Genomic DNA, 25,380 nt, shown 5'->3' with positions numbered 1-25,380 from the left:
GGTTGTGGATGGGGGGGGGGTTGTGGATGGGGGGGGCGGTTGTAGGTGGGGGGGGTGGATAGGGGGGCGGTTGTAGGTGGGGGGTTGTGGGTGGGAGGTCGTTTTACCCCCGGCGCCTGTGAATTCAACAAATCGGACAGCCAGACCCAATAGTCCGATGGGTGATGATCTTGCCTGTATATGGTTCCCTCGCGGGATCGTGAATCGACGCTAATCGTATCGACTCGGCTAAGCCGATTCGTAGCAAGCCAGCTCAAAGTCGATCGTGAACTTGCGGGTTAATCGTCGTGTCGAACCATCCCCAATCGATTCACGGATCGAGTGATCCCATTGGGTCGTATGGTGTCGCGTGACATGATCCCCCCCCCTCCTTTTTTGATTGGCTAATATCTGAACGATTGGCGATTTTGTCGTACTTTGTATCAATTAATCCATCCACAACGTCAACCCGACGTCCCATTGACCGAGCTGCGTGCGGACTTCTAGGCGGCAAATCCCCCTCTGATTGTCTCGCGGGTGGACAGGCGACGAGTTTGCTCGCTTGGGGAAAGGGCGCGCGGTGATTCGCCGTCGCTGAGACAAATGTGGGGCCGTGTTGGTGCAGAGGAAGGCGTACCCGCCCGCCACACCCCCCTACTCCAGATACCCCCCCCCACCTTCTACACCCCCTCCGCCCCCCCGCCCTCCACACCCCCCCCCACCTTCTACACCCCCTCCGCCCCCCCCCGCTTCACCCCCTCCTTCCGAAACCCCCCCCAACCTTCCACACCCCCTCCGCCTCCCCCCGCCTCACACCTCCCCCCACTTCCCACACCTCCTCTGTCTCACCCCCCCCCCCCCCGTCTCACACCCCCCCCGTCTCACACACCCCCCGCCTCACACCCCCCCGCCTCACACCCCCCCCCGTCTCACACCCCCCCCCCGTCTCACCCCCCCCCGTCTCACCCCCCCGTCTCACACCCCCCCCGCCTCACACCCCCCCCGCCTTCACACCCCCCGCCTCACACCCCCCCGCCTCACACCCCCCCTCCGTCTCACACCCCCCCGCCTCACACCCCCCCGCCTCACACCCCCCCTCCGTCTCACACCCCCCCGTCTCACACCCCCCCCGCCTCACACCCCCCCGCCTCACACCCCCCCTCCGTCTCACACCCCCCCGCCTCACACCCCCCCGCCTCACACCCCCCCTCCGTCTCACACCCCCCCGCCTCACACCCCCCCGCTCACACCCCCCCTCCGTCTCACACCCCCCCGTCTCACACCCCCCACCGCCTCACACCCCCCCCGCCTCACACCCCCCCTCCCGTCTCACACCCCCCCGTCTCACACCCCCCCTCCCCGTCTCACCCCCCTTCCCACACACCCCGCCCCACACCAATCCCCCCCCGCCTCAATGTAATGCAGTGCGACGTCATCACGCGGCGACGCGAACGATGCCTTTGAGTTCAGATTTGGCGGGCTCGTGCCTCATGTAAGATGGCCGACAAAAACCACCGAAGATGACATCACGAATATGTATTACCGTTCACTTGATACGATATTAAAAATATACATTGATCGTTAAAATGTTATAATTTACGACAGCAATGATAGGCAAGTTTGAAAATAAAAAATAAAATGTTATTGTGAGCTTTTACTGACACGAATGTGCGTCTATGGAAACGGTTCTGCGCATGCGCATTGCGGCGCTTTCCTCGGTGTGGGCCAAAAGTCACAGCTGGGGTCGCGAAGACGCGGGGACACGTGACACAACAACCACCACCACACAGACTACAACCACACAGACCACAACCACAGACTACAACCACTACAACAACCACTCAGACTACAACCACTACAACAACCACACAGACTACAACCACCACTCAGACTACAACCACACAGACTACAATCACACAGACTACAACAACCACACACAGACTACAACCACTACACAGACTACAACCACTACAACAACAACCACTCACAGACTACAACCATTCAGACTACAACACAGATTACAACCACACAGACTACAACCACACAGACTACAACCACAACAACCACCACCACACAGACTACAACCACACTCAGACTACAACCACACAGACTACAACAACCACACTCAGACTACAACCACCATTCAGACTACAACCACACAGACTACAATCACACAGACTACAACAACCACACTCAGACTACAACCACCATTCAGACTACAACCACACAGACTACAACCACTACACAGACTACAACCACTACAACAACAACCACTCACAGACTACAACCATTCAGACTACAACACAGATTACAACCACACAGACTACAACCACACAGACTACAACCACAACAACCACCACCACACAGACTACAACAACCACACTCAGACTACAACCACAGACTACAACAACCACACTCAGACTACAACCACACAGACTACAACAACCACCACTCAGACTACAACAACCACACACAGACCACAACAACCACACACAGACTACAACAACCACACTCAGACTACAACCACACAGACTACAACAACCACACAGACCACAACAACCAAAACAACCACTACACCATCACCTACACTCAAGTCGCTCCTACTCACGAATACAACACACACTACACCCGCGCTACAACGAGATAACATCAATATTTACACGAACACACAACGACACAGCAGCCTTTAGGCCGAGCCATCAAACTAAACAAAACCCGCATACAACTTCCACCTTTGCAATAACTCGTTACAACTGCACATTCTCAACACGAACACCTCCACACGGCTTACACCTCGACCCGAACAAAACTCACAACAGTAAACCACCACCACCACACGCAGCAGCAGCAACAACAACACAACAACAACAACCTGTCACCATCACATAGACACGACCTCACGTGGAGGTCACTGTATCAGCCGAGTCGTGAGCGGCAGGGGGTTAGAGGTGGTGGTTGGTGGTGGCGGTGGTGGTGGCCTTTGGTGGGGGTTGGTGGTGGCCTTTGGTGGTGGCCCCGTGATGCCGCGATGCCGCTGCAGGTGAAGTGGCCGTTCCCGCGGGGGCAGCCCGGGGTCACGTGGCGCGCAGCCAGCCTCGTGGTGATGGGACTCGTCGGCTCCTACAGCCGCCTGTGGATGCGTGAGTAACACGGGGGTTGTGGTGGTGGTGGTTGTTGTTGTGCGGGGAGCGGTGGTTGTGGCGGTTGTTGTGCGGGGAACGATGGTTGTAACGGTGGTTGTTGTTGTGCGGGGAACGATGGTTGTTGTGCGGGGAGCGGTGGTTGTAGCGGTGGTTGTTGTGCGGGGAGCGATGGTTGTGGCGGTGGTTGTGGCGGTGGTTATAGCGGTGGTTGTTGTGCGGGGAGCGGTGGTTGTTGTTCTTACTGGACTATGAGTTCTCACTGAGCGAGGAGTTCTTACTGGGCTAAGAATTATCATTTTTCGATTTAAAGCATTCGCGACTGCAGGGATTCATATTTTTGGTTCTTTCGGTAAAGTCACGTAGAAGAGAAATAATAAAATAATAATGAAACAATAAAATACAATTCTCACGACGTTTCGGCCACAACGCAAGCAGCCGTCCTCAGGTGACGAACAGGTCTGTCGGAAAGACAGCGTCTGAATGAACACCACCATGCTTGGCAGCGTATATTTAATCCTACATAATGCACGGGCATAATATGACTTTGAGACCCCCCCACCTCCTACACATTCCACAAGTAGTGACTAATCCCATATCTGCATTTACCATAAATATGCTAAATTCCTCTGTTGATATGCAAATTCCTTTGTCAAGGCGCCCTTCCTCCTCTAACCCAGTTTAAATATACGCTGCCAAGCCTGGTGGTGTTCATTCAGACGCTGTCTTTCCGACAGACCTGTTCTTCACCTGAGGACGGCTGCTTGCGTTGTGGCCGAAACGTCGTGAGAATTGTATTTTATTATGTTTTATTATTTTATTATTTCCCTTCTACGTGACTTTACCGAAAGAACCAAGAAGATGAGAGTTCTCACTTAGCTAGGAGTTCTCACCTGGCCAAACAGCATTTGCTTGACCCTTGATTGGGGCCAGAGGTCGCAAACGGGTTTTGATTCCGTACCCGTACCCGGTCGCACCAGGGTCGCAATCGGGTACCCGTACCCGTACCTGGTCGGGTACGGGTACCCGTTCCCTACCCGTACCCTACCCGAAATGAGTGACAAACGGTTACTCACCAGTGACTCACGGCCTACCCGTACCCGGCCGCACCAGGGTCGCAACGGGTACCCGTACCTGGCCGGGTACGGGTATCGGGTAGGGTACGGGTATCGGGTACCCGGTTGCGACCTCTGATTGTGGCTCCCGCTGCCCGCAGGAGTGGTGAACCGGCTGGAGGTTCACAACGCGGCCGCCCTGAACGAGGCCCTTGCCGAGCGGCCGCCCGGAACTCCGCTCATCACGCTCGCCAACCACACCTCGTGCATGGACGACCCTCACCTGTGGGGTGAGCAACTGCCCCCGACACCTGTGTGGTGAGACTGGCACAGAGGTGGGTCGATGAACTCATTTCATCGACAAAGAGTTTGTAATCGACTGCTTGTTCGATTACTCGGCCCCATTACAAAGGGCGAGCACACCCCGACATCCTGTCTCCCGAAGGCCGGAAACCTCCTACAGGCCACGCCCAGCGGCACACGTGGGAACAAGAGATGAGTTTTTTGTTTAGGCCCCCATATTCAGCCCCAGGTGGGCCTTGACGCCGTTATGATCAGCCGAGGCTGCCCCCCCTGCCTCCCTGGGAGCCTTGCTCCCTTTTCCACTGTCACCTCTGATCCGAGCCAGCGTGGGGCCCTCATGGCGCCCTAGCTTTCCTGAGCCGAGCCAGAAGCAAACTGGTTGCATCTGGCTTGGGGCCAAGCAGGGCCAGGGCTAAAGACGCGTTGGTTGCGCGTGACGTCAGCGCCACGGCTCGGCTTTTTGCAGTGGGGAAAAACAATCTGGCACCTCCCGCCGGCGCTGCTCGGTTGTGCAGTGGAAGAGACAGGACCCCGTGAGCCCCAACGCAAGAGTGATCTTTGAAGGAGCCTCACCTCGCACGTACGTCTTGTGTTGTGTTACATGTATGTTGTGTGGTGTGTCATGCTCATGGCAGGGTCCCTGAAACTCAAGCAGCTGTGGAACCAAAAGCTGATGAGGTGGTGAGTAGCGTTCAGGGAAGTTCCACAAACCAGGCAGCAAACCTCGCAGTCCTAGCTTCACAATCGCCATCGCGATACAATCGGTGGTTATCGTATTGATTGTGACTGCGCTTAGTTTTAGAACGTGGCTCTTAAGGAATAAGTCGGTGGTCAATAGGTGCACAGTGATTCAATCTCCAACGATCCCATGAATTTTCGTGATTTGGGATCGCAGTTGGATTCGAGGATATATTTCATTTCAAAACAGGGTTTTGTAGACAATTCCACGATCCATATCTGTTTTTGGGTGAGACCACGTCGTAGTTTATGCCCCAAATCCTCATGCGTTGAAAATCCTTAGATCTGTATCGGTCGGAATTTGACGAGTACATCCGCACGTATAAACAACACATTTGTAAACGTGACCGTCCTGTCGGGTGGTTGAGCGTTCACAACAAGAATTTTGGCTTAAAATCACCACGTGGTCGAACCCACAGAGGTCTGCGTGTCTCGCGTGCACCGTTTGTCTCGTGCGCTCTGCCCTGCTCTGCCTCGATCGTAATGAGCCGAGTGACGGTGGTACCCCCCCCGCCCCTCACCCCAAACTGCTGCTACGCTCCTGCACCCCCCCTCCCCCCCAGGACTCCAGCCGCCTCCGACATCTGCTTCACCAAGGAGCTGCACTCGCGCTTCTTTAGCCTGGGGAAATGCGTGCCGGTGTGCCGCGGTGAGGCCGCAGCAGCAGCAGCACACCACTGAGCGTTGCAGCAACGCTTTCATCGACGTGGGCGGGTTTCTCCACGCCATGGTAGCGGCACGTTAAATACCTCGCCTGGTATACAGGAGGTCGTGATTTTGAACCCGACCCTGACGCCTGTTGTTTGCATGTGCTCCTCGTGGTCGCGTGGATTTTTCTCCGGGTCCTCGGGTTTTCCCTCCACGTTTAGAATCGACGTTACGCGTTGAGAGTATTTGGGCTGCTTTAAATTTCCACACGACGATAAGCCACTTCGTTGAGCTATCATTTGTGGCCGGGTCTCTTCTGAAAAAAGAGCTATACAGCTCAGTGGGCCTTAGCTGGTAAAATAAAAATTGTTGAATAGTTTTAGTTTAGTCCCCAACAACAATGCAATCTTATACCAGAGTATTGTTCGTAACGGCGACTCTTTACTAGCAATATCACGGCCCTCCACTCCAGACTGGACGGAGCTCATGCAATGTTGCTCCACCCGTAGGTGGAGAGCGTTAAAGAGAAACGTTGGTGGCCAATCACGTGTGGGTTTTCTGTTTTGCCGTCGGGACAAAGTGCGTCTGCGAATGTTTATTTTTGCTCTGGTTTGTCACCACTAGTGTTTGGCAATAACGCTTTAATCGGTGCGTCGGGATTTCTCTGGGCGAGTCCCTAACAGCAACACGACTTGACGCTAAAGTTTTGTCCATATTGGACCGTCTTGACGAGAGTTATCTCGACCCCCGTTTTACACGGACGGAATGAGCTCATGCATCGGCGCCTTTTTTCTCGCCTGGAGAGCGTTGGGCGCACGGACGAGGCGACGGTGGTGCGGCTGTGTCTGGGTGCTGTGTCTGCGCGGCTGCAGGTGACGGCGTCTACCAGCAAGGCATGGACTTCCTCGTGGAGAAGCTGAACCGTGGAGACTGGGTCCACGTCTTCCCCGAAGGTTCTCACGTTCGCCTCACACGGCCGTCTCCAGACGGTGCACAGCACAGCGTGCGGGGGGGGGGGAATGGAGACGAGAGGGTTCAGGGCGGTGGCGCAGTGGTGACGCCTGTGCCTTGCAGCAAGAACGCCTGGGTTTGATGCCTGACTCGGGTGCCTTTGTGTGTGGAGTTTGTACTTTCTCCCCGTTTTTGCAGAGCGCGAATGATTGAGTGCGCGCGAGTGTGGAGTTAGCATACGTGGCTATGTACGCATGTATGTTGAACTTCTTTCGCAACGTACGTAGCCGACAGTGCCAATCGGAGATGTGTCGGGTATGAGAGTGTGCGTGGAGTTTCTGTGCGTGAAATTCTGTGTGCGAGCGTGTGTGCGAGTACTGCTCAACAGTGGTTGTCACTCCATAAGAATGTGGAAATTCCATCGCTGGCTGCTCGTTTGAGCAGCGGGAGGTCAGTGTGACTTTGACAAGTGGGGCCAGTGGGCAACAGCTGCTGCGACCGAGAGCAGAAGGGGCGTTGGACGAGGAGGGACGCCCTCGTCAGACGCATTGTCAATTAAGTTCACCGAACGCAGGATTCGCGTCGACCGCTGAACATTGCCTTTGTCTCCCCAGGCAAGGTGAACATGAGCCAAGACATGATCCGGATTAAATGGGGTACGTGCCCGCTCTTGCTGCCGCCGACGCCGCTTTGCCTGGGATGGCGCCGCGAAACTCACGGTCGCGTAAAGGACCGAGGCACAGAATGGGCGGCTCTTCGCGTCGGCGTGGAGAACACGAGCTTTGGGTTCCGAGGGCCGTGCCGAGTGCTTTTCGACTGCGCGGCGATGTCACGCCACCCCTCGTGGCCACCGTGCGCTTAGGGCAATCGCTGCCGGAAACTGTCACCGGCAACTCATTTACAACGCCACGCATTTACACCGCCACGCATTTACACCGCGTTTACTATGAGCGACGGTGGTGACATGGCACGGCAATGATCTGGAGCGACGGAGTTGAGTCTGGCCAAAGAAATTAGTTTGTCGAGAAGTGTTATGAACAGAAATTGGTCGATGGAGCACGCAACCTGGGGTTGTTACGTGACCCCACTCTGCGATGTCTGTGATCTGATTGGAAGTTTTATCCCAGAGATGAGATTTGTCCACATTTGGGTGACTAAAAGTATTTTTTTTACAGAAAAACTTCCAGAGCAACTGTTGCCGGTGACAGTTGCAAGCTACGATTGCCTTAGTCAATCTGGCATATCACGTTACCTTCGCCGGTGTGGCCAACGACGATCGCGTGTGTGGTGCAGCGTGGTGTGTGACGGCGTGTGGTGGTGTGTTCACCATCGTGTAGGGATAGGCCGCCTCATAGCGGAATGTCGGCTCAGTCCCATCATCCTCCCGCTGTGGCACGTTGGTGAGTCCACCCCTCCCACCACACAAACACATTCCTCCTGCGGAGGGAGCTGGTAGGAACGTTGGGTTGCTCGGTCAATGGCCAGGGTCAACGGCGGCGTGGTGTATTCCGCAAATATGGCCGACTGTGAGGGCGGGCACAAGCCGGCGTGAGTAGGTGAAACGTTGAGTTTTATAAGGGCACCACTGGGTGACCAGCCCCTCCCCTCCCCACACACCCCCCACCCAACCCCACCCTCCCCACCCAGCGCCTCCCCACCCAGCTCCTCCCCACCCAGCTCCTCCCCACCCAGCCCCTCCCTCCCCACCCAGCCCCTCCCTGCACGACAGACGGACACAATAATCCCCTGTGGGCTGGTGTAACCAGGAGGTTCCTACCAGTATTACACACAGTAGTTATACCCTGCCACGCGTTGCCATGCTCCACCATAACACCCCGTCATGCATCATCCAACAGTGGATTCGCAGGGATCGGTAAACATTTGCACTCATCGTTGTGTTTTGTTCCCCCCCTCCGCCCGGATCAGGAATGAACGACGTGCTCCCCAACAAACCCCCGTACGTCCCTCGGCGAGGGCAGGTGAGTTCCGGCCCTGCCACTACCGCCCTGCCACTACTGCCCTGCCACTACTGCCCTGCCACTACCGCCCTCCTTCGCTCTCCCCCTCGTCGTTTGCCAGCCGCGCATCCATCGAGCCAGTCCCGCATCCATCGAGCCAGTCCCAGGCTCTGTCAGCAAGGTCACGAGTCACGGCACGTGACTTCCTGCTGGCTCGAGTTGAGCATCGGTGGATCATCGCTACCATTCGGTCACCAATCCATTTAAGAATAATTTCATTTCACCTCCCTCATTTGCAGCGTCTCCCCGTATGCTCCATCATTCGCTTGGTCTCGTACGTTCTCGTACATTCCGCGGGGCTCATTTTGTCCTTCCGGTGTGTGTCCCGTCTTGCTTGTATTTGTCAAAACAATAATTATGGCCACACCTTCAGATATTTTAAGTCGGTGGTCCAGACAAGGCCAATAGCATTGTACAAGACATGTGGTGATCACATGACATGCACACAAGAGGCATGGCGGCCGTGTGCCCTGTTTGTGAGAAACACCTTTGTGTGTTATATCTATTGTGTAATTTATTCCATCTCATTTGTATTCTCATGTTTTTTTCTCATCTGTTGTGTTCCACTCCATGAACCTAAAACGAACAGTCTGTGAATAATTGTTGCGATGTTGGAACCGCGAGCCGTGAGGAATACATGCTAACTGGTGACTCGTTGTGCATGCCGTGGTGGCGCTGTGTGCCTGTGTGTCTCGCCCGATCACTGTCGTCACAGCGGGTCACGGTTGTCGTCGGCAAACCCTTCACTTTGAGAAACCTCCACGAGACTCTGCGCCGCGAAAACCACAGCACGGTGAGTGAGGCGCGGAAAAACGGAGGCTTTTGGCACATCGGTGACGCGCTTGCGAATGAGTCATCCTGGTCGTTTCCTGTTCACGTAGCAGTCACCGCCCCCTCCTGGCAGACGAATGCCCATGTGCCGCACAGGTACAGCTGGGTGCCACTGGAGGTGCCCATTGAAATGTGTTGAGATGAAATGAAAGCCACGTGCCGGGTGTAAATCGCTTCGAGACGCCCCGGCGTAAATATAAGACGCTCCGGCGTAAATATAAGACGCTCCATCGATAACAAATTATTGTGCTGATCAGAAAGGGTGATGGCTTGGGGCAGCCTTCAGCTAGCAGTGGATTGTGCATGCCTCCTGCTGCTGCCGTTGATAATGCGTGTTCACAGGTGGAGGTGCGCAAGGCGCTGACGGACGCGGTGGAACGGGAGCTACGCGCCCTCCAAGACAAGGCCGAGGCCCTGCACAGCGCGCTCAGCACCGGCTAACGGCGCTGCCCTGGGCCTAAGCGAGGGTCGCTGGTACCACCACCGTGACCTCACGACACACCAGCGATCAGCCGCCCCCTAAACTCTCCGAAGAAGTTTCCACTACCGCACGAGTACGACGGCGGAAATCAATGCCCGCACCTGGCACTTAATACTCGGCTGCCTTCGTATCGGCTGTACGCACGGGTGGTACATGTAGTTGCCACCAGTTCCTGGTTTTTCCAGGACCGTGTTCTTATTTGAGGCATCGTATTACCTGGATTGAGACGCTCCTAAAAGCAGGACACACGTACGCAAAAATAAGTTATATAAAGCTGGTCACATATATACACACCTACCAGAGTAAGACACACCGAATGAAGTTTTATGAATTTAATTATACACCCACTGCATTATAAGATGCACCCTCAAACCCTCGCTTGAAAATAAGAGGGAAAGAAAATGTGCAGCTTATACTCCAAAGAATACGGCAGCTGCTGTCCTGGTAAATCGATCCAGGACATTAAAAAGTCCCAGTGTTTGTCAGTTGCGCAATAATAGTAACGCACCAATCGACACAATGCAATTACACGTACCTCCCCTCTAATTTCGACTGTGTGCTTTTCTTCCTCGGGAATGTTCACATTTTTTTATTTTTTAAACCTCAGTTGGGAGCCCGAGTTCGCACAACGGTCAACTCTTGATTACATGCAGTTCCGAGGAGGAGGGGCTGGTCCAGATTTTGACATCGCTGGTAATGCAAAGCTTGCGTCCATTCGTCTATGGAGCCGCGTTCGTGGTTTCGCGCCGGGAAATGGTGAAGGTGTCGTGCCGCGTCCTCCGTTCTTATGGCTTCTGACGGTAACCGATTTTGCGCGTCGTCGCGTTTGCGGGTTGGCGTGGGCACCGCGTCGCCGATCTCCGACGAGCGAGCGGCAGCTCTGAACGAAACCGGCGATGGGCAGAATTTTTCGTTGACTTTTCCGCGAGCACACGCGATCCGCTGCCCGCGTATTCGAGAGTTGCCTCTTGCTCCAGTGCTGCCGCTTGGATTGTTCTTGGCAGGAGTGGGTGGTGGGCGAGGGGGTGGCAGGGTTCTAGGATTGTGCCGAGTGCCATTCGCCCAACTACAAGCCCCATGAATTGTGTTGTTGAGCCTGGGCCGTGTGTGATCACATGCCGTTTCCCAGACTCACAAGTTCCAGACGTATATATACACACACAGTGGAAACTTGAGTTAAAAAAACTAAACATTTCCACACCTTTGCCAATCTACTCCTGAAGGCATCCCCACCCCATAATGTATCATCGGGCATGGGGCTTGTTTGCGTTGGTGAAAACGGCTTGTTGGGGGGGGGGGGGAGGTTGGACCCAGGACCGGTTCAGATATCGCTTCCCAGGAATCGAACTCGGCACGCTAACCACTATATCCTGCACGACGATATATGGGAATGGAACCGATGGCTCCCATGCGGCGTTCTAATTGCCGCACGAACAATATAGTGCATGTGTGTGCGTGTGTAGAGTAGCAACAGTTGACTGCCTTAACGAGGGGACTGCCTCACTTGAGCGAGCGATCGCCAATCATGCAATAGGATTCCTGTATTGGAATCCAATGTTGCAATAGGATTCCAATGCAAGGGACGTGTTTGCACGTCCGTTTCCCTGCACACAGTTGCCTACAACCACCTGGGCATAGCTGCTGTCCGCTGTGTATATACCTCGTTTTTCCCCCACTGCACAACCGAGCAGTGCCAAGGGCCGTGCCGAGCCAGCCCCACTCAGGAGGCACCAGGTTTTCCCCCACTTTAGAAGCCGAACCGTGCCACCGACTTGGCAACGCGGTGCGTGATGTCAACGTCACATGTTCGGGTGTAGCGATGCAACGGCACAAAAGTGGTTCACCCAGCCCCTTGGCCCTGCTCGGCCCCCCCGAGCCAGATTCACGGGTTTTCTTGCAAGGCCAGCATAGCACGGTTTGGTTCTGGCTTGGCTCGGGGAAAAAAAACACATGTACTGTCAGGGGCCCTGCGCTGGCTTGGCTCGGATGCACCAGTGGAAAAGGGGCGTTATTGCTGCCAAGTCGCTGCTGCTGCTGCCGGGAAGGCGTCCGAGTACCACCAGCTGCTGTGTCCGCCCGGGTTCTGTTCCTTTGACACCCGAGGCACCAGAGCCGGGGTGACTCGCTCGACAGCGCCCCCTTGGACCCGCGGCCCTCGGGATGGACCCACAAGGTCGCCCGACGGGCACTGACCTACCACTTGTGGGTTCGCTGCGGGGATAACCGCACCCTACACCCGACTGTAACCTGGGGATTATTCTGTAAAATAATGCGAAATAAAGTTTGACGACGAAGGCGCACGTCGTGTTTTTGGAAGCGCACACCTGGCCCCTTTCATTGTCGTTTTCCTCCAATACCCGGTACTGAAGACACCACAGATTTCAGATGGAGCTCTGCGAGATCCACTTCCACGGGACGTTCTCTTAAGACAGTGGGTCGCATTGCTCTGCGGGCGATCTGAACGCATGCCGATGGCGAAATGGGAAATAAAATTGGGGAGCAAATCCCCACGAAGATGTTTTTAGACGCAAAAACCGAATAAAATAATTTTGCAGAGCGCAGTGCAAACCGTCACCCGTGTTAAACAGGCGCTGGAAGGTGACATCAAAAGACTACTCGAGGCCTTTCAAACTTGTCCCTTGTCCACAGTCGGTGACGGTGCGAAATGTATTTTTAACAGTCGCACCGTGACAAGGCATTGCGCAACCCTAAACCCCCGCTACGAGAAGAAGTCTGCCGGTTCAAGGCTGCCGCAAGAAGTCGGCCGCTCTAGCGCCGACACAATGCCAGTCGGTAACCCCCAACTCGTGGTCGCCATATTCTCGTCTAGCAGGATTCACTTAATTTGCATTATAGCAGGTCACGTGACCTCTCCCCTGGAGAGCCCTGGCTTATGACACCCACAGCGAACCGTTATAGCATTTAATGATTACACACAACACCGACAGCACGTAGAGTCACCCCCACCGAGAATAGATTGCACAGTCCCACTGCCGAGAAGACGTCACACCGTGTGTTAAAGCACCACCACCGTGTACACGTACGTGTACCACCGCCGTGTACACGTACGTGCACGGCCCCGCTCATCGATCCCGCTGCTGGATGAAGGCCACCCCGCGCAGGTCGTTGGGGGGCCGTTTGACCACATGGCACATGGGTCTGCCCCGTGACCTGCCAGCGGGCGTTCCGACACTTCACGTGGCCTTAACGTGCACATAGCCTGGCACAAGCGCCGTGGTAACGTCATCGCCACTTAGTAGCGAATGGCAGTTGTTCGACCACACGTGGCAGTGCGGGCTCCGTGAAGGGAGGGCTCTGAGCGAGATACATTGCGCGAAAATTGCTTGGAAAGCGAAAACTCGTTAAACGATCGTCGTTTTCCAATTGACTCCCGATGTAATAATAACCTTTTTTTTTTACATGAGAAATACAAAAAAAATTTTGAAATGGAAGAATCAAACATCAAATGTAACCCATGCCACACGAGGAACCACAGTGCTTGCAGGTGCCCCTGGCATGTTGTTTGAAGGGTAAATGTTCGTGGGTGGAGGGGAGTAGCAGCAGAGGCCATGCAGGACCGCTGGTTAAAATATCACTCGGCCGTGGCTTGGAATCGAACCACGTTTGCTGGGTTCAGAGCCACAATGCGAGATGGAGCGCGACTTCCTGTCCTGATCGTCTGCAATTAGCGCCGCCCACCCACCCACCCACCCGTGCCACCACGAGGCCCCCTCCTGCATGTGACGAATCACGCGGGCACACAGCACGCAGCTGGTAAACAGCTGTGGGCCGCAGTGCGCTCCCTGCATTAGATCGGTCCGTCTCCACTCGCTAAGCAAAGTTTTTGCCCGTTTTGCGAACAAATTGGTCGCGAGGCACGCCTGTACTGCGCAACAACGGGCTTTGGCGCACTGCCCCGCAGCGACCTTTGACCGCCTGTTTGCACGCGGCCGTCGCCCTTCCAAGCATTAGCCAGGTTCTACCCTTGATTGGCTTTCCGAGATCGGTTGAGACCCGGCGCGTACCGGGTGGTTCGGGTTTGGGCCACGCGATCGGACGGAACTAAAACGGAGCTCAGGTGAAGTCAGTGAAGCCGCTCCCACCCCGCACCGAGTCGCACGTTACGGGCGTAGAGTGCGGTACGTGCACGCGGCGGCGGCGGGTTTCGTCTACCACACGCACCACAGTGCAGACTCGGCGTGTACCGATCACACCACCATCCCCTCCACCCAGCGACTCCGAATCGAGGCCGGATTCTCTCGTACCATCTCAACCGGCTGGTCTTGGTCATCTTGTTTTGGCTGTCCTACTCCCATCTCATTTGAACGGCGACACTCATTTGTGGTTTGCACCTCGTCAGTTTGCATGTTCTCCCTGTGGTCACGTGGATTTTTCTCATCTTCCGGATTTCCCCCTTCACATTTAGAAACAAGCGTTTAGAGTATTCGCCTGCTGTAAAATTTCACGCGATAAGCCACTTCGTTGAACGGCCGTTCGTTTAGTTTGATTCTATTGCCCCATTAAAACATTCTTTATTTTTTTAAACCATTCCCTCTCACTTGAAACAATCACGTTCACCACCCCTACGAGCTTCAACGCAACGCTGCCAAAGTCACTTGTGCGAATCGAGAGCGCGAACGATTGGGACGCGTAAAACAAATGCGTAACTATTCATCTGAAGCAACGAGTGGGCGACGCAAATCACACGACGACCTCAAACCCCGCCAAGCACTCCGCCGCAACGCCTGGCGGCAATGGAGGCTGCGGTGGCGGTGATGGCGAGTTATGCACACGAGCAGCAACCCGTGCCGACCGGCGTACAAAACGGCACGGACACGCACACACACGCGCACACACGCACACGCACGCACACGCACGCACACGCACGCACACACACGCACGCACATGCACGCACACACACACGCGCACACACGCACACACACGTACACACGCACACACACGTACACATGCGCGCGCCATGACTGGCAGCCCGGTGGGAGATAGTACTTCGATCCCCATGGACTTCTGACCCTGGGTCAGATTTTGATATATTATTTGAACTCTACCCCCTGTGGTAGTTTAACCCCACAGCCTAATTCAGATTCCAGGGGAGGGGGCGAGCTGGGGGACCGGCTAGAACTCTCACCGTAATTCTGACCCTGACACTAACTAATAGTATTTGCACCCCTTGGCGTCCAAATCCTATAAAGTATCACCAACCCCCAGGAAGCGGAAGGGTATTATTTCCCCGCAGTGTGGGAGTCACATTACCAAAAACATAAATCAAACCCGGGGTCAAAAAACAAGGCATCGTATTCTGGATCCACCGGGTTCCAAATTGCTGTGAGTTGGGGTCAAAATACTTCCACTACGGCTGCTGCCGCCACCACCACCACCACTGGGCATGAGGCGCTCATGTGATGCAGTTCTGCACGTGGATCAAGATGGTGTCGTAGTCCGGCGCGCAGTAGTTGCAGACGGGGCACTGGTACTGCGTGCTGGGCACGGGAATCGAAGGCAATAAATTCTTGAGACGCTCGATCTCGGCGCGTGCCAACTCCAGCTGCGACAGCAGCTGCCGATTCTCCTGATCCTTCGCGGCCAGGGCCCGCTCGTGCGCGTTCAGGTCCTCCTGCAGCTCGTGCACCTGCAGCAGAGCGAGGACGCGGGTGGGGTGGGCAGGGGGGAGATGCCCACGGGGGGCGGGGGGGGGGCGGTGACGTGGGACGGGAGGAGCAACGCGTTCGTCGCTTGTTGCAGGGGTTCGTGGTTCCAATCCGGCAATGGTTATGATTATTATCTGTGACGTCATTCGAAGAAAATTAGGCAAATGTGTGTTGGCGTCGTGGTACACATTTGGCAAGTTGTATAAGTATAACCCGTAAAAACTAAGTTTTTCACTCTAAATCCTTTATATGCGTGGCGGCTAGAGTCCTCTCGTCCTCTGGCTTGAGATGGCTGCCACCTATGGGTCAGATGATTGCATTGCACCATTAAGCAATTGGTAATTAAATATAATATTTTTGTCCTAAAAAGTGTAAAATTTTGGAGAAAAAAAATTTCACGAACATTAATTGTCACGCACAACGAGTCTGTGTGGAAAATGTCAGCTCGATTGGATCACGGGAAGTGGGTTAAAAAACGACCGAAAGATTTGCACGGTCCTAAGCAAGCAAGCGAACTTAATATAACGGATTTAAAAAAATCGCTCTGAATACGACAATTAGAAAAAACACACATACTGTGTCCTGAAAAAGCGTCATGAGACTCAGCGAGGCTTTCTTTGGAAAACGAGCAGAAAAATTGGTATATTTAGGGGCTCTCCGTGGCTAAAGAGCTGCACTCCGAGATGTTTTCTTACGTGATGGTTGTAACATTCCGCACCTCCAATTAGCGCAGTTGCCTATGTCCGGTGCAAAAGAAGTTCAACATACACACAATATCAACACAAGTTCTATTTATATTAGCGTAATGCACACGCATGCACACACACACAGATCAAGCTGTGGTGGCCTAAACACTCACACGGGCTCCACGCAGACTGATATTTGCCGTGGGCGGGAATCAAATTCGGGTCTCGCCAAGTTTGTGTCGCAGTGCGCTAGCCACTGTGCCGCCGCTCTCCACACACACTCACTCGCACACGTCCACGCACACAAAATTTGGAGGTGATTGCTGGGGCCCCGTGGGGGAGGTGATGGCCGGGCCCGTGGGGGTGGCGATGGTGGGGCCTACGGGGGGATGTTGGAACTTGTACCTTTTCACGCAGGGCGACGACATTTTGCACCTTCGAGTGCTGGGTCTCCAACTCCTCCTTCAGCTTGTCGATGTGCTCCTGCTTGGCCACCAGGGCCTGCTCGGCGTCCTTCAGCTCCTCCTCGTACTGTGGAGGAGGGGAGGGGGCAGGGGGGGGACCGCGTGGGTATCAACGCCGGTGCAGGACGTTCTCCCGGTAGAGACTGCGCGCTGGCCACCACTCGCGACCGACACTGGCACCACCAACTACGCCGGCTGTGGGGAGCCTTTGGCCTGTGGGGCGGATGTGCCCCGCAACCTCCCGTCTCATACGGCCCCCGGCCTAGGGGCCTACCGCTTCGACGTGGCGTGAAGCGGGGGTCAAGTGTGCCTTCTCCCACATCCTCCAAGACGCCTGGAAAGCATGGAAGAGTAGGCCAAATACCCTCGGGAGCGGGGTGGCACTTCTGCCGGAAGTGTGGCGTGAACAATTGCAGGGCTGTGCCTTTACCATTTGAGGCCGGGCTACCTGGGAATAATTTGTCTTTATCTCAAGCGTAAATGTATTAATTGTGGCTGCATTGATAATATTTCTGGGCAATCTGCTCCAAAGCTTTGCCTTCCCTTCCACCCCAAACCCCCCCCCCCCACTCACCTGGGAGCCTTCAGGCTTGGCTTCCATTTTCCTCTTGTAGGCCGCCTCAATCTCTTGGATTTTCTTCCTGCACGGTGCGAGAAACTCGATGTGAGCATTGCATCGACGACGATCGAGGCGGCGATTCTGGCTCGAATGCAGGCGAAACTTGGCGTCAGGCTTTTTAAATAGAACAAAACACACAAGCAAAACACCGACATTCGGGAGGGGCGGTGGGGGGGCGGGGCCATCGTCAACACCACGCCCCCACCCGTTGGATCTGCCACCGCTCGGAGATCACGGTGGTCACCGAAAACGTGAATTTGTAAAAACGTGAGAAGCTAATCCTCGGGCAGTGGAAACGCGGTAGATTAGGAGCTCCCTTTCGTTAAGTTTCCGAACGTCGTCCGTGACGTGCTGAGAACAGTGCTGCCATTGTCATGGCTACTGGGGAGGGGGGGGGTAGGGGGTTGGAGGCCGGTGGGGTGGAGGGAGTGGGAAATGGGCTGTCCCTACGCACATCCAGCACCATCTTCATCCACTCCTTTGAATCGATATCCAAACTGCTCCGTACCTAAACGAGCAGACAACACGGCTCCCTCCCATAGCCGTCTCTCCACATAGCGCCGTGGGGGTATCGACCATAAAAAATTAACCCGTAAAAACAAAGTTTTTCACTATAAATCCTTTATATGCGTGGCATCGGGGCGGCTAGAGTCCTTCAAAAATTACACTGCAAAATTTACTCGATTGGAATACACACGGCGAGCATCGCCTCCTCCTGTGAAAACCTGGCAGGGCCCTCCTGAAAAAGTGTCATCAGAGGGCATCCCACCGGCCCCCCACGGCCTTGTGGGAGTCAATGTTTCAATGTTTTCGGCAGAATTGGTTCAGCACAAGGAACGCTCCGGAGCGGTTGCCGCCGGGCTCACTTGTCGGCGACGCTCGCCGTGCGGAGCTTGTTGATCTCCATCGTCATGGCCTGCTCCTCCGCCTCGTGCCTCCTCCGCTCCTCCTGGAACTTCCTCTCCAGCAACTTCGCTCTAAGCACATGAAGACAAAGATCCCCCCCCCCCGACCCCCCGGTGTCGTCAAAGGGGCTGCTGGGGCAAGCGCTGCGAGCGGACACCTATGAAGACCGGCGCTACAGCGCAACTGCCTTCGTCTCCCTAGTGCCGATGTTTACACACGATACTAGGTACACGCATTTAAGGCCGAGTCCACCTAGGGCACGAATGTCGAGTGTGACGGCGACCGTGACTGCTGGCCCACCTGCGACTAAGCGCGAGCGACAGTGACGACACGGAATCCCCGCTGCCCGAATGAAGATGCAGACTCAAGATAATTTAATAGTGGTATTAAGAGACTGCAATGCACGGAGGAAGGCCAAACAGGGCGACCGGCTGTGTCTTTAGATAAAGATCTGCCGAGTTCACCGACCGTCTGACCTCGTATCACGAAGGACGCCTGGCTCAGTGAGACCACTCCCAGTGACCAGAGCGAGAGAATGACGACACGAAACCCTCAGAGGGCCGCACGCTCAGTCGCGGCTTGACTCAGGCGAGCCATCTCTGCGCACTGTCGCAACCGCGCTATCAGAATTCGCGGGAGCCGAGCCCGAGCCGAGCCAGGACTGCGAATATGGCGCTAACGCTCGGCCAGAATTCCACCGGCTGTAATCAACGAGGCCGAGAAACTACGACTGCGATATGAGGAACCCGCCTACCGCGGCACCACTGCGACCGCCCCCGCTGCGCGAGGCACCAGAGGTCGCAAACGGGTTTTGATTCCTTACCCGTACCCGGCCGCACCAGGGTCGCAAACGGGTACCCGTACCCTGCCCGATACCCGGCTACCCATACCCGGCCGGTTATCAGGTAGGGTACGGGTACCCGATTGCGACCTCTGGGATGAAGCCATGTTGCAGGTGCGGGTGGGTTGATTCTAGGAACTTGAATTGTGAGAAGAGACAAGACGTTGGGAAATGAGTGACAAACGGCTACTCACCAGTGAGTCACGGCCTACCCGTACCCGGCCGCACCAGGGTCGCAAACGGGTACCCGTACCCGGCCGGGTACGGGTAGCCGGGTATCGGATAGGGTACGGGTATCGGGTACCCGGTTGCGACCTCTGCAAGGCACTCACCGCTCGTCCAGCCGATCCGCGTTGCCCTGCGCCGCCGCCAGCTTGGTCTTGCACGCCTTGAGCTCATCCTCCTGCACGAGGGGCCGAACCGCACGGGCACACAGAGACAAAGATCCCCCGCGTTGCCTTTAGCAGAATTCGGGGGGCAAGGCCGGCGTGGCGCACGGGGTGGCCAGCACCACGCGCGACCGAATTTGTCTCCCGAGTGCCGATGTTTTAAGGCTGAGTCGACCTACGGGAGCCCCAGGAGCAAATCAGATATTCGGAATAACTGCCAACATACCAAACATCGCATCGCACCAGGTACTCATTTGAGGCCGAGTCCACCTAGGGGAGGCCCAGGACCGGTTCAGATAATCGTCACTGATGTGGGCCGTGAGCAGGAATCGAATTCGGATTGGCACACTAACGCTCCACACATACACACACACACACCATACACACCATACTAACACACATACACACCATACACACCACACTAACACACGTCATACAAACTACATACACACCATACAAACTACACACACACCATACAAACTACACACATCATACAAACGACATACACACCACACTAACACACGCCATACATACACACCATACAAACTACACACACCCCATACAAACTACACACACACCACACAAATCCACGTCATACATACACACCACACTAACACACCATACAAACTACACACACACACCACACGTCATACATACACACCATACAAACTACACACACACCACACAAAATAACTCACAATACAGGGTCCTTCAAAAAATGTGAACACTTCGAAGAATTTGCAACAACACCACAATAAATGGGCCTCCGGGCTCTCAAGCACCCTGTACACACACATACCATACTAACGCACACGCACACACACGTCGTATATTCTATATACATACTGACACACACCCCAACACACACCCCAACACACATCACACACCCCACACACCCCAACACACACCTTCACGCACCACACACCCCAACACACACACCACACACCCCAACACACACCATCACACACCACACACACCATCACACACCACAACACACACCATACACACCCCAACACACACCACAACACACACCATACACACCCCAACACACATCATACACACCAACACACACCATCACACACCACAACACACACCATACACACCCCACACACACCCCAACACACATCATCATACACCACACTCCCCAACACACACATCATACACACTCCAACACACCACAACACACACCATCACACCCCAACACACACACACCCCAACACACACACACCCCAACACACACACACCCCAACACACACATCATACAGGGGACCTCTTTTGCACCGAGGGTGAAATGTCTCACATTCTTCGGCACGAAACGGCGCGTGGGCACAGACCGTGGAGCACGCCGCTACCGTCAGCGCCACGGTGGCGATTTGCAGATCCGTGAACCCGGGCGTCTCGGGGCGCATTCTCGTGCAGGGAAACGGAGTTTGCAGGTCCATACGGCGTGCAGTCGTTTCAAAAATGTCTTTGTCTGTTTGTTTGTGTTTCTCCCTTGCGACGGGACTTTGCATGAGCGTTGTCTGAATTGGTCTGCAATAAGGTAGGCAGCACTGATAAGGGGTTGACAGGTAGTATTATAGACAGAGACCCATAGAGATCCATAGAGACCCACAGCGATACATAGAGACCCACAGAGAAACATAGAGACCCACAGAGACCCATAGAGACCCACAGAGACCCACAGAGACCCATAGAGATAGCTAGATATAGCATAGATGTCAACCCATACGGTTTACCCCGTATTCTTGTACAGGGAAATGTAGTTCAGGTCCATACGGCGTACGGCCGTTTCAATACTTGGGCAAATAATGTATCGTCTGTTTGTGTTTCTCCCTTGTGATGGGGCTTTGCAGGATGCACGTAGAGATTTGTAAAGGGCACGGGGTGATCAATGAGGTCTGAATTGGCCTGCAGTAAGGTAGGCAGCACTGACAAGGGGTTGACAGCTGTGCGTTTGCCTGCTTTAGCAACAGGCGCTGCTGCTGCTGCTGCTCTCTAGAACCCGATTAGGGCGGCTACGGATTGCTGGCAGTGACGGCAAACCCGGGGTCGTACCACGCACGAAGCGATGTGAACAAATCAGTGCCGCTACGTCCCATTCAGAGCCGCAACGATGTTGACACGGGACGAGTTGGGAGCTGCTGCCAACGCAGCAGCGCGCTCAACATCTTCCTCAAGCCAGGCAGGTGTCGGCCCCTGGTGCCATAAATGACGTCACGCGATTTTGAACGATTTTTGACCCCCCCCCCCACCCTAGTCACACGGCGTCACAAAAAGTCAGACCCCCCTGAAATATGACGTCACAAAGCTCTACCCCCCCCCCCCAAAAAAATATATACAAAACATGCTTCAAATCGCTTTAAACTATTGTCATTGTAGTGCGTATTTAATGTGGCGCTGCACTCTGATGTTGGAGAAAACATTTATTAAAAAAGTCTATTTAATTAAGTAGAACGTGTTGTCTATATTTATTTAAAGTTGCGCATTTTGATGTGACGTCACATTTCTCACCCCCCCCCCCTCGTCACACATCGTCACAAATGTCTGACCCCCCCCCACCCCAGGTGCGTGACGTCATTTATGGACGGCCCCCAAGGACATCACCACAGCTGCAACTCAGTTTGTAGCAGAGGTGGGACAAAGTCATTGTTATGCAAGTCCAAGTCGAGTCGCAAGTCATCAAATTCATGACTCGAGTCTGACTCGAGTCCAAGTCACATGACTCGAGTCCACACCTCTGGTTTGTAGTCAGGAATGACATCTTTCACAGATGGAATTAGATCACGGATTCTATGCACCGTACTGAATCGGACCTGGATCTTATGTTTGTTTAGAATTTTGGAGATCTTCTTGGTCACGCCTGCTATGCATGGCAACGTGAGAGTTTTGATCGGAGTTTCAAGTGGTTGTTTCTGTATGGTGGGAGAAACAGCTTGGCGGATAGTACGGTCAGAGTATCCGTTCATCTTGATGGGCCCGATGTACATGAATCAATTCACTGGCCAGGTGGTGTTGGTCAGAGATGCCATGAGCTCTGTGGTATAGCGTTTTGATGAGATAATTCGTTTGAGCCGGGTGATGGTGGTGGTGGGAATCAGGTTTCAAGTAGGAATCTGTGTGGGTGGCCTTCCTGTATACAATGTCCCAATGACATTCTGATCGAACCAAATCATCTCGAGAAACACCCACCACGTCCCCCTACAGCGTCTAACCCTCCTCCTCCTCCCTCACCTCCTCCTCCCCCACCTCCTCCCCCACCTCCTCCCCCAACTCCTCCCCCACCTCCTCCTCCACCACCTCCTCCTCCTCCCTCACCTCCTCCTCCTCCCTCACCTGCTCAGTAGGCCTCAGCTTGAGGAGCTCCCGGATCTGCTGCAGCAGCTCGGCGTCGTCGCCCGCGTCGACCCGAGGCGGCGTCCCGACGGTCGTGGGGCCCGCGGCGCCGGGCCGAGGGGTCGCGACCTCTCGCCCCCCATTCCCCTGCTGCTCGTCGTCTCCCATGACGAGGTGGTGAGGAGGAGAGACGAGGTGGATGTGTAATCAGATGATCAGGTGGTCAGGGGTGACTAAGTACATCGGTGAGGAGGCGGTGAGGGCAGCAGGAGATGAAGAGGGCAGCAGGAGATGAAGAGATTGAGGGCAGCAGGAGATGAAGAGGGCAGCAGGAGATGAAGAGGGCAGCAGGAGATGAAGAGATTGAGGGCAGCAGGAGATGAAGAGATTGAGGGCAGCAGGAGATGAAGAGGGCAGCAGGAGATGGAGAGGTGAGGGCAGCAGGAGATGAAGAGGGCAGCAGGAGATGAAGAGGGCAGCAGGAGATGAGGAGGTTGAGGGCAGTAGAGGCGGTAAGGAAGTGAACGTGGGAGCCCCCCAAGACCCGTAAACACACGGAACACTTCCGCGTTAGGAATCGACTCCTACTGCGCGGTAACACACGAATCGATTCAAGTGCGCGCCGGTCCCCCTTAACAGGGGGAATCGATTAAACCTTAGATTCGCTTGCACTCGAGTTGAGAGCGATCCGGAATCGAACACGCGAGTCACGTGACCGCCCACATGAGGACACTTAGTTCCATCCCACGTGGTGTTGTTGGCTGCTCTGCGAGCTTCAGATTTCAAAAGTCGTGACCCATCCACTGCTGGAGACGACGGCCTCCCCGGTCCGTGGCCAGCTCTCACGACGCTGCCATTCTATTAACAGCCACGGCGTGCCCCGGCCAAAGCTTCCTGGCATGCTTCGCAATCGACGCGTTCCTATTTGTCTCGGTGTACAGTAATCTCTCATAAGGTGCACAGTGCTTCTCTCCAGTGTGCTCATTCACACACACACAAACACATTGTCCTGCGGAGGGAGCTGGTAGGAACGTTGGGTTGCTCGGTCAATGGCCAGGGTCAACGGCGGCGTGGTGTATTTCGCAAATATGCCCGACTGTGAGGGCTGGCACAAGCCGGCGTGAGTAGGTTAAACGTTGAGTTTTATAAGGGCACCACGGGGTGACCAGCCCCGCCCCACCCAGCCCTGCCCCTCACCACCCCTCCCAGCCCCACCTCCCCACCCCTTCCAGCCCCACCTCCCCACCCCTCCCAGCCCCACCTCTCCCAGCCCCTCCCTCCCTGCACGACGGACGGACACAATAATCCCCTGTGGGCTGGTGTAACCAGGAGGTTCCTACCAGTATAAGTTCTCTCTTGATTTGAAGCTTTCGTGACTGCAGGAATCCATACTCTGGTTCTTTCGGTAAAGTCACGTGGGTAGAAAAACGAATTAAAGAGAACACGACGTTTCTGACGCTTGTGTTGCGCCCGAATGGTCGTGTTTTATTTTTTCTATCCACGTTGTCAGCAGCTCGGATATCATACACGCTGTTGCCACCTGTCCCGGGTTTGTCCAGGCAGTTCGATAATTGACATCTCTGTTCAGATGGCAGGAATTGATTTGTTCCAAGCTCTGATGGCATAGTGTTTGAACCTTTGTACTCAATTCTTCAGTCTTGATGGACCAAGGTTGACTTGAGAAATATTCACCCACCCTCCGGCCAACTCATTGACCGACCGACTGATCCTCTCACTCACGTGTAGCGTCGGAAATGCACATCTTACACCGTCGGTATTTACTTACCTGCAGTTGCGGCCACAGGCCCATAGGGGGTGCCACCCTGAGCTGGGGAACGACAGAGAGAGCCGGACCGTTGAGGGGCCGGGTTCTCCGACCCCAGGTGAGGGGTTCTTCCAGAGCCCCCTGGAAGGTTCCAGAAAGGGGACGGTACCGGGTGCGGAGACCCCCCGACAGCTCGGGGCAATGCTTTGAAGACGAAGAAGCGAGGACCAGCAAGGCTAGGACCATGGGACCCGACGTCCTTGTAAGGGCTGGGGCCGAGCTGGGACCAGTGGTCGGGACCCGTACCTTGGCTGGGTACCTTGGCTGGGTCGGGTCAGAGTAGCCTCCCCTAGGGCAGATAGCCGGAGGGCTTGAGAGCCAGGTTACCCAGAGGGCACGCTAGCCCGGAGGCTGTACCTACCTAGATAGTGGGAGTTAAGGGGAGTTATGTTTGTAGTTTATAAACACATTCCTGCGGAGGGAGCTGGTAGGAACGTTGGGTTGCTCGTCAATGGCCAGGGTCAACGGCGGCGTGGTGTATTCCGCAACTATGGCCGACTGTGA

The 25,380-nt window shown here is 54.9% G+C and overlaps 2 protein-coding genes across 2 annotated transcripts; one reads left to right on the top strand and one right to left on the bottom strand.

The window, feature by feature from the left end:
• The first annotated feature begins 2,917 nt into the window (after positions 1 to 2,917).
• TAFAZZIN (tafazzin, phospholipid-lysophospholipid transacylase) lies at positions 2,918 to 10,690 on the top strand. The gene is made up of 10 exons (XM_078614411.1): positions 2,918 to 3,119; positions 4,336 to 4,464; positions 5,113 to 5,158; positions 5,779 to 5,864; positions 6,736 to 6,816; positions 7,429 to 7,470; positions 8,152 to 8,214; positions 8,741 to 8,793; positions 9,548 to 9,625; positions 10,006 to 10,690. The coding sequence occupies exons 1-10, from the start codon at positions 3,008 to 3,010 to the stop codon at positions 10,102 to 10,104; spliced, it is 789 nt and encodes a 262-aa protein (XP_078470537.1). The 5' UTR covers positions 2,918 to 3,007; the 3' UTR covers positions 10,105 to 10,690.
• Positions 10,691 to 14,641: 3,951 nt separating this feature from the next.
• Positions 14,642 to 23,342, bottom strand: LOC144732804 (NF-kappa-B essential modulator-like). Its single transcript, XM_078614412.1, has 6 exons — positions 23,052 to 23,342; positions 19,659 to 19,729; positions 18,446 to 18,556; positions 17,535 to 17,601; positions 16,902 to 17,027; positions 14,642 to 15,791 (listed from the first exon to the last, which is right to left on the bottom strand). Exons 1-6 carry the CDS (start codon positions 23,217 to 23,219, stop codon positions 15,558 to 15,560), a joined length of 777 nt encoding a protein of 258 aa, XP_078470538.1. The 5' UTR covers positions 23,220 to 23,342; the 3' UTR covers positions 14,642 to 15,557.
• Positions 23,343 to 25,380: the final 2,038 nt, after the last annotated feature.

The sequence above is a fragment of the Lampetra planeri genome, chromosome 44 (genome assembly GCF_965212315.1).
Source record: "Lampetra planeri chromosome 44, kcLamPlan1.2.h2, whole genome shotgun sequence".
Taxonomy (NCBI): Eukaryota; Metazoa; Chordata; class Hyperoartia; order Petromyzontiformes; family Petromyzontidae; genus Lampetra; species Lampetra planeri.
This window is presented reverse-complemented; position numbering and strand designations above follow the sequence as displayed.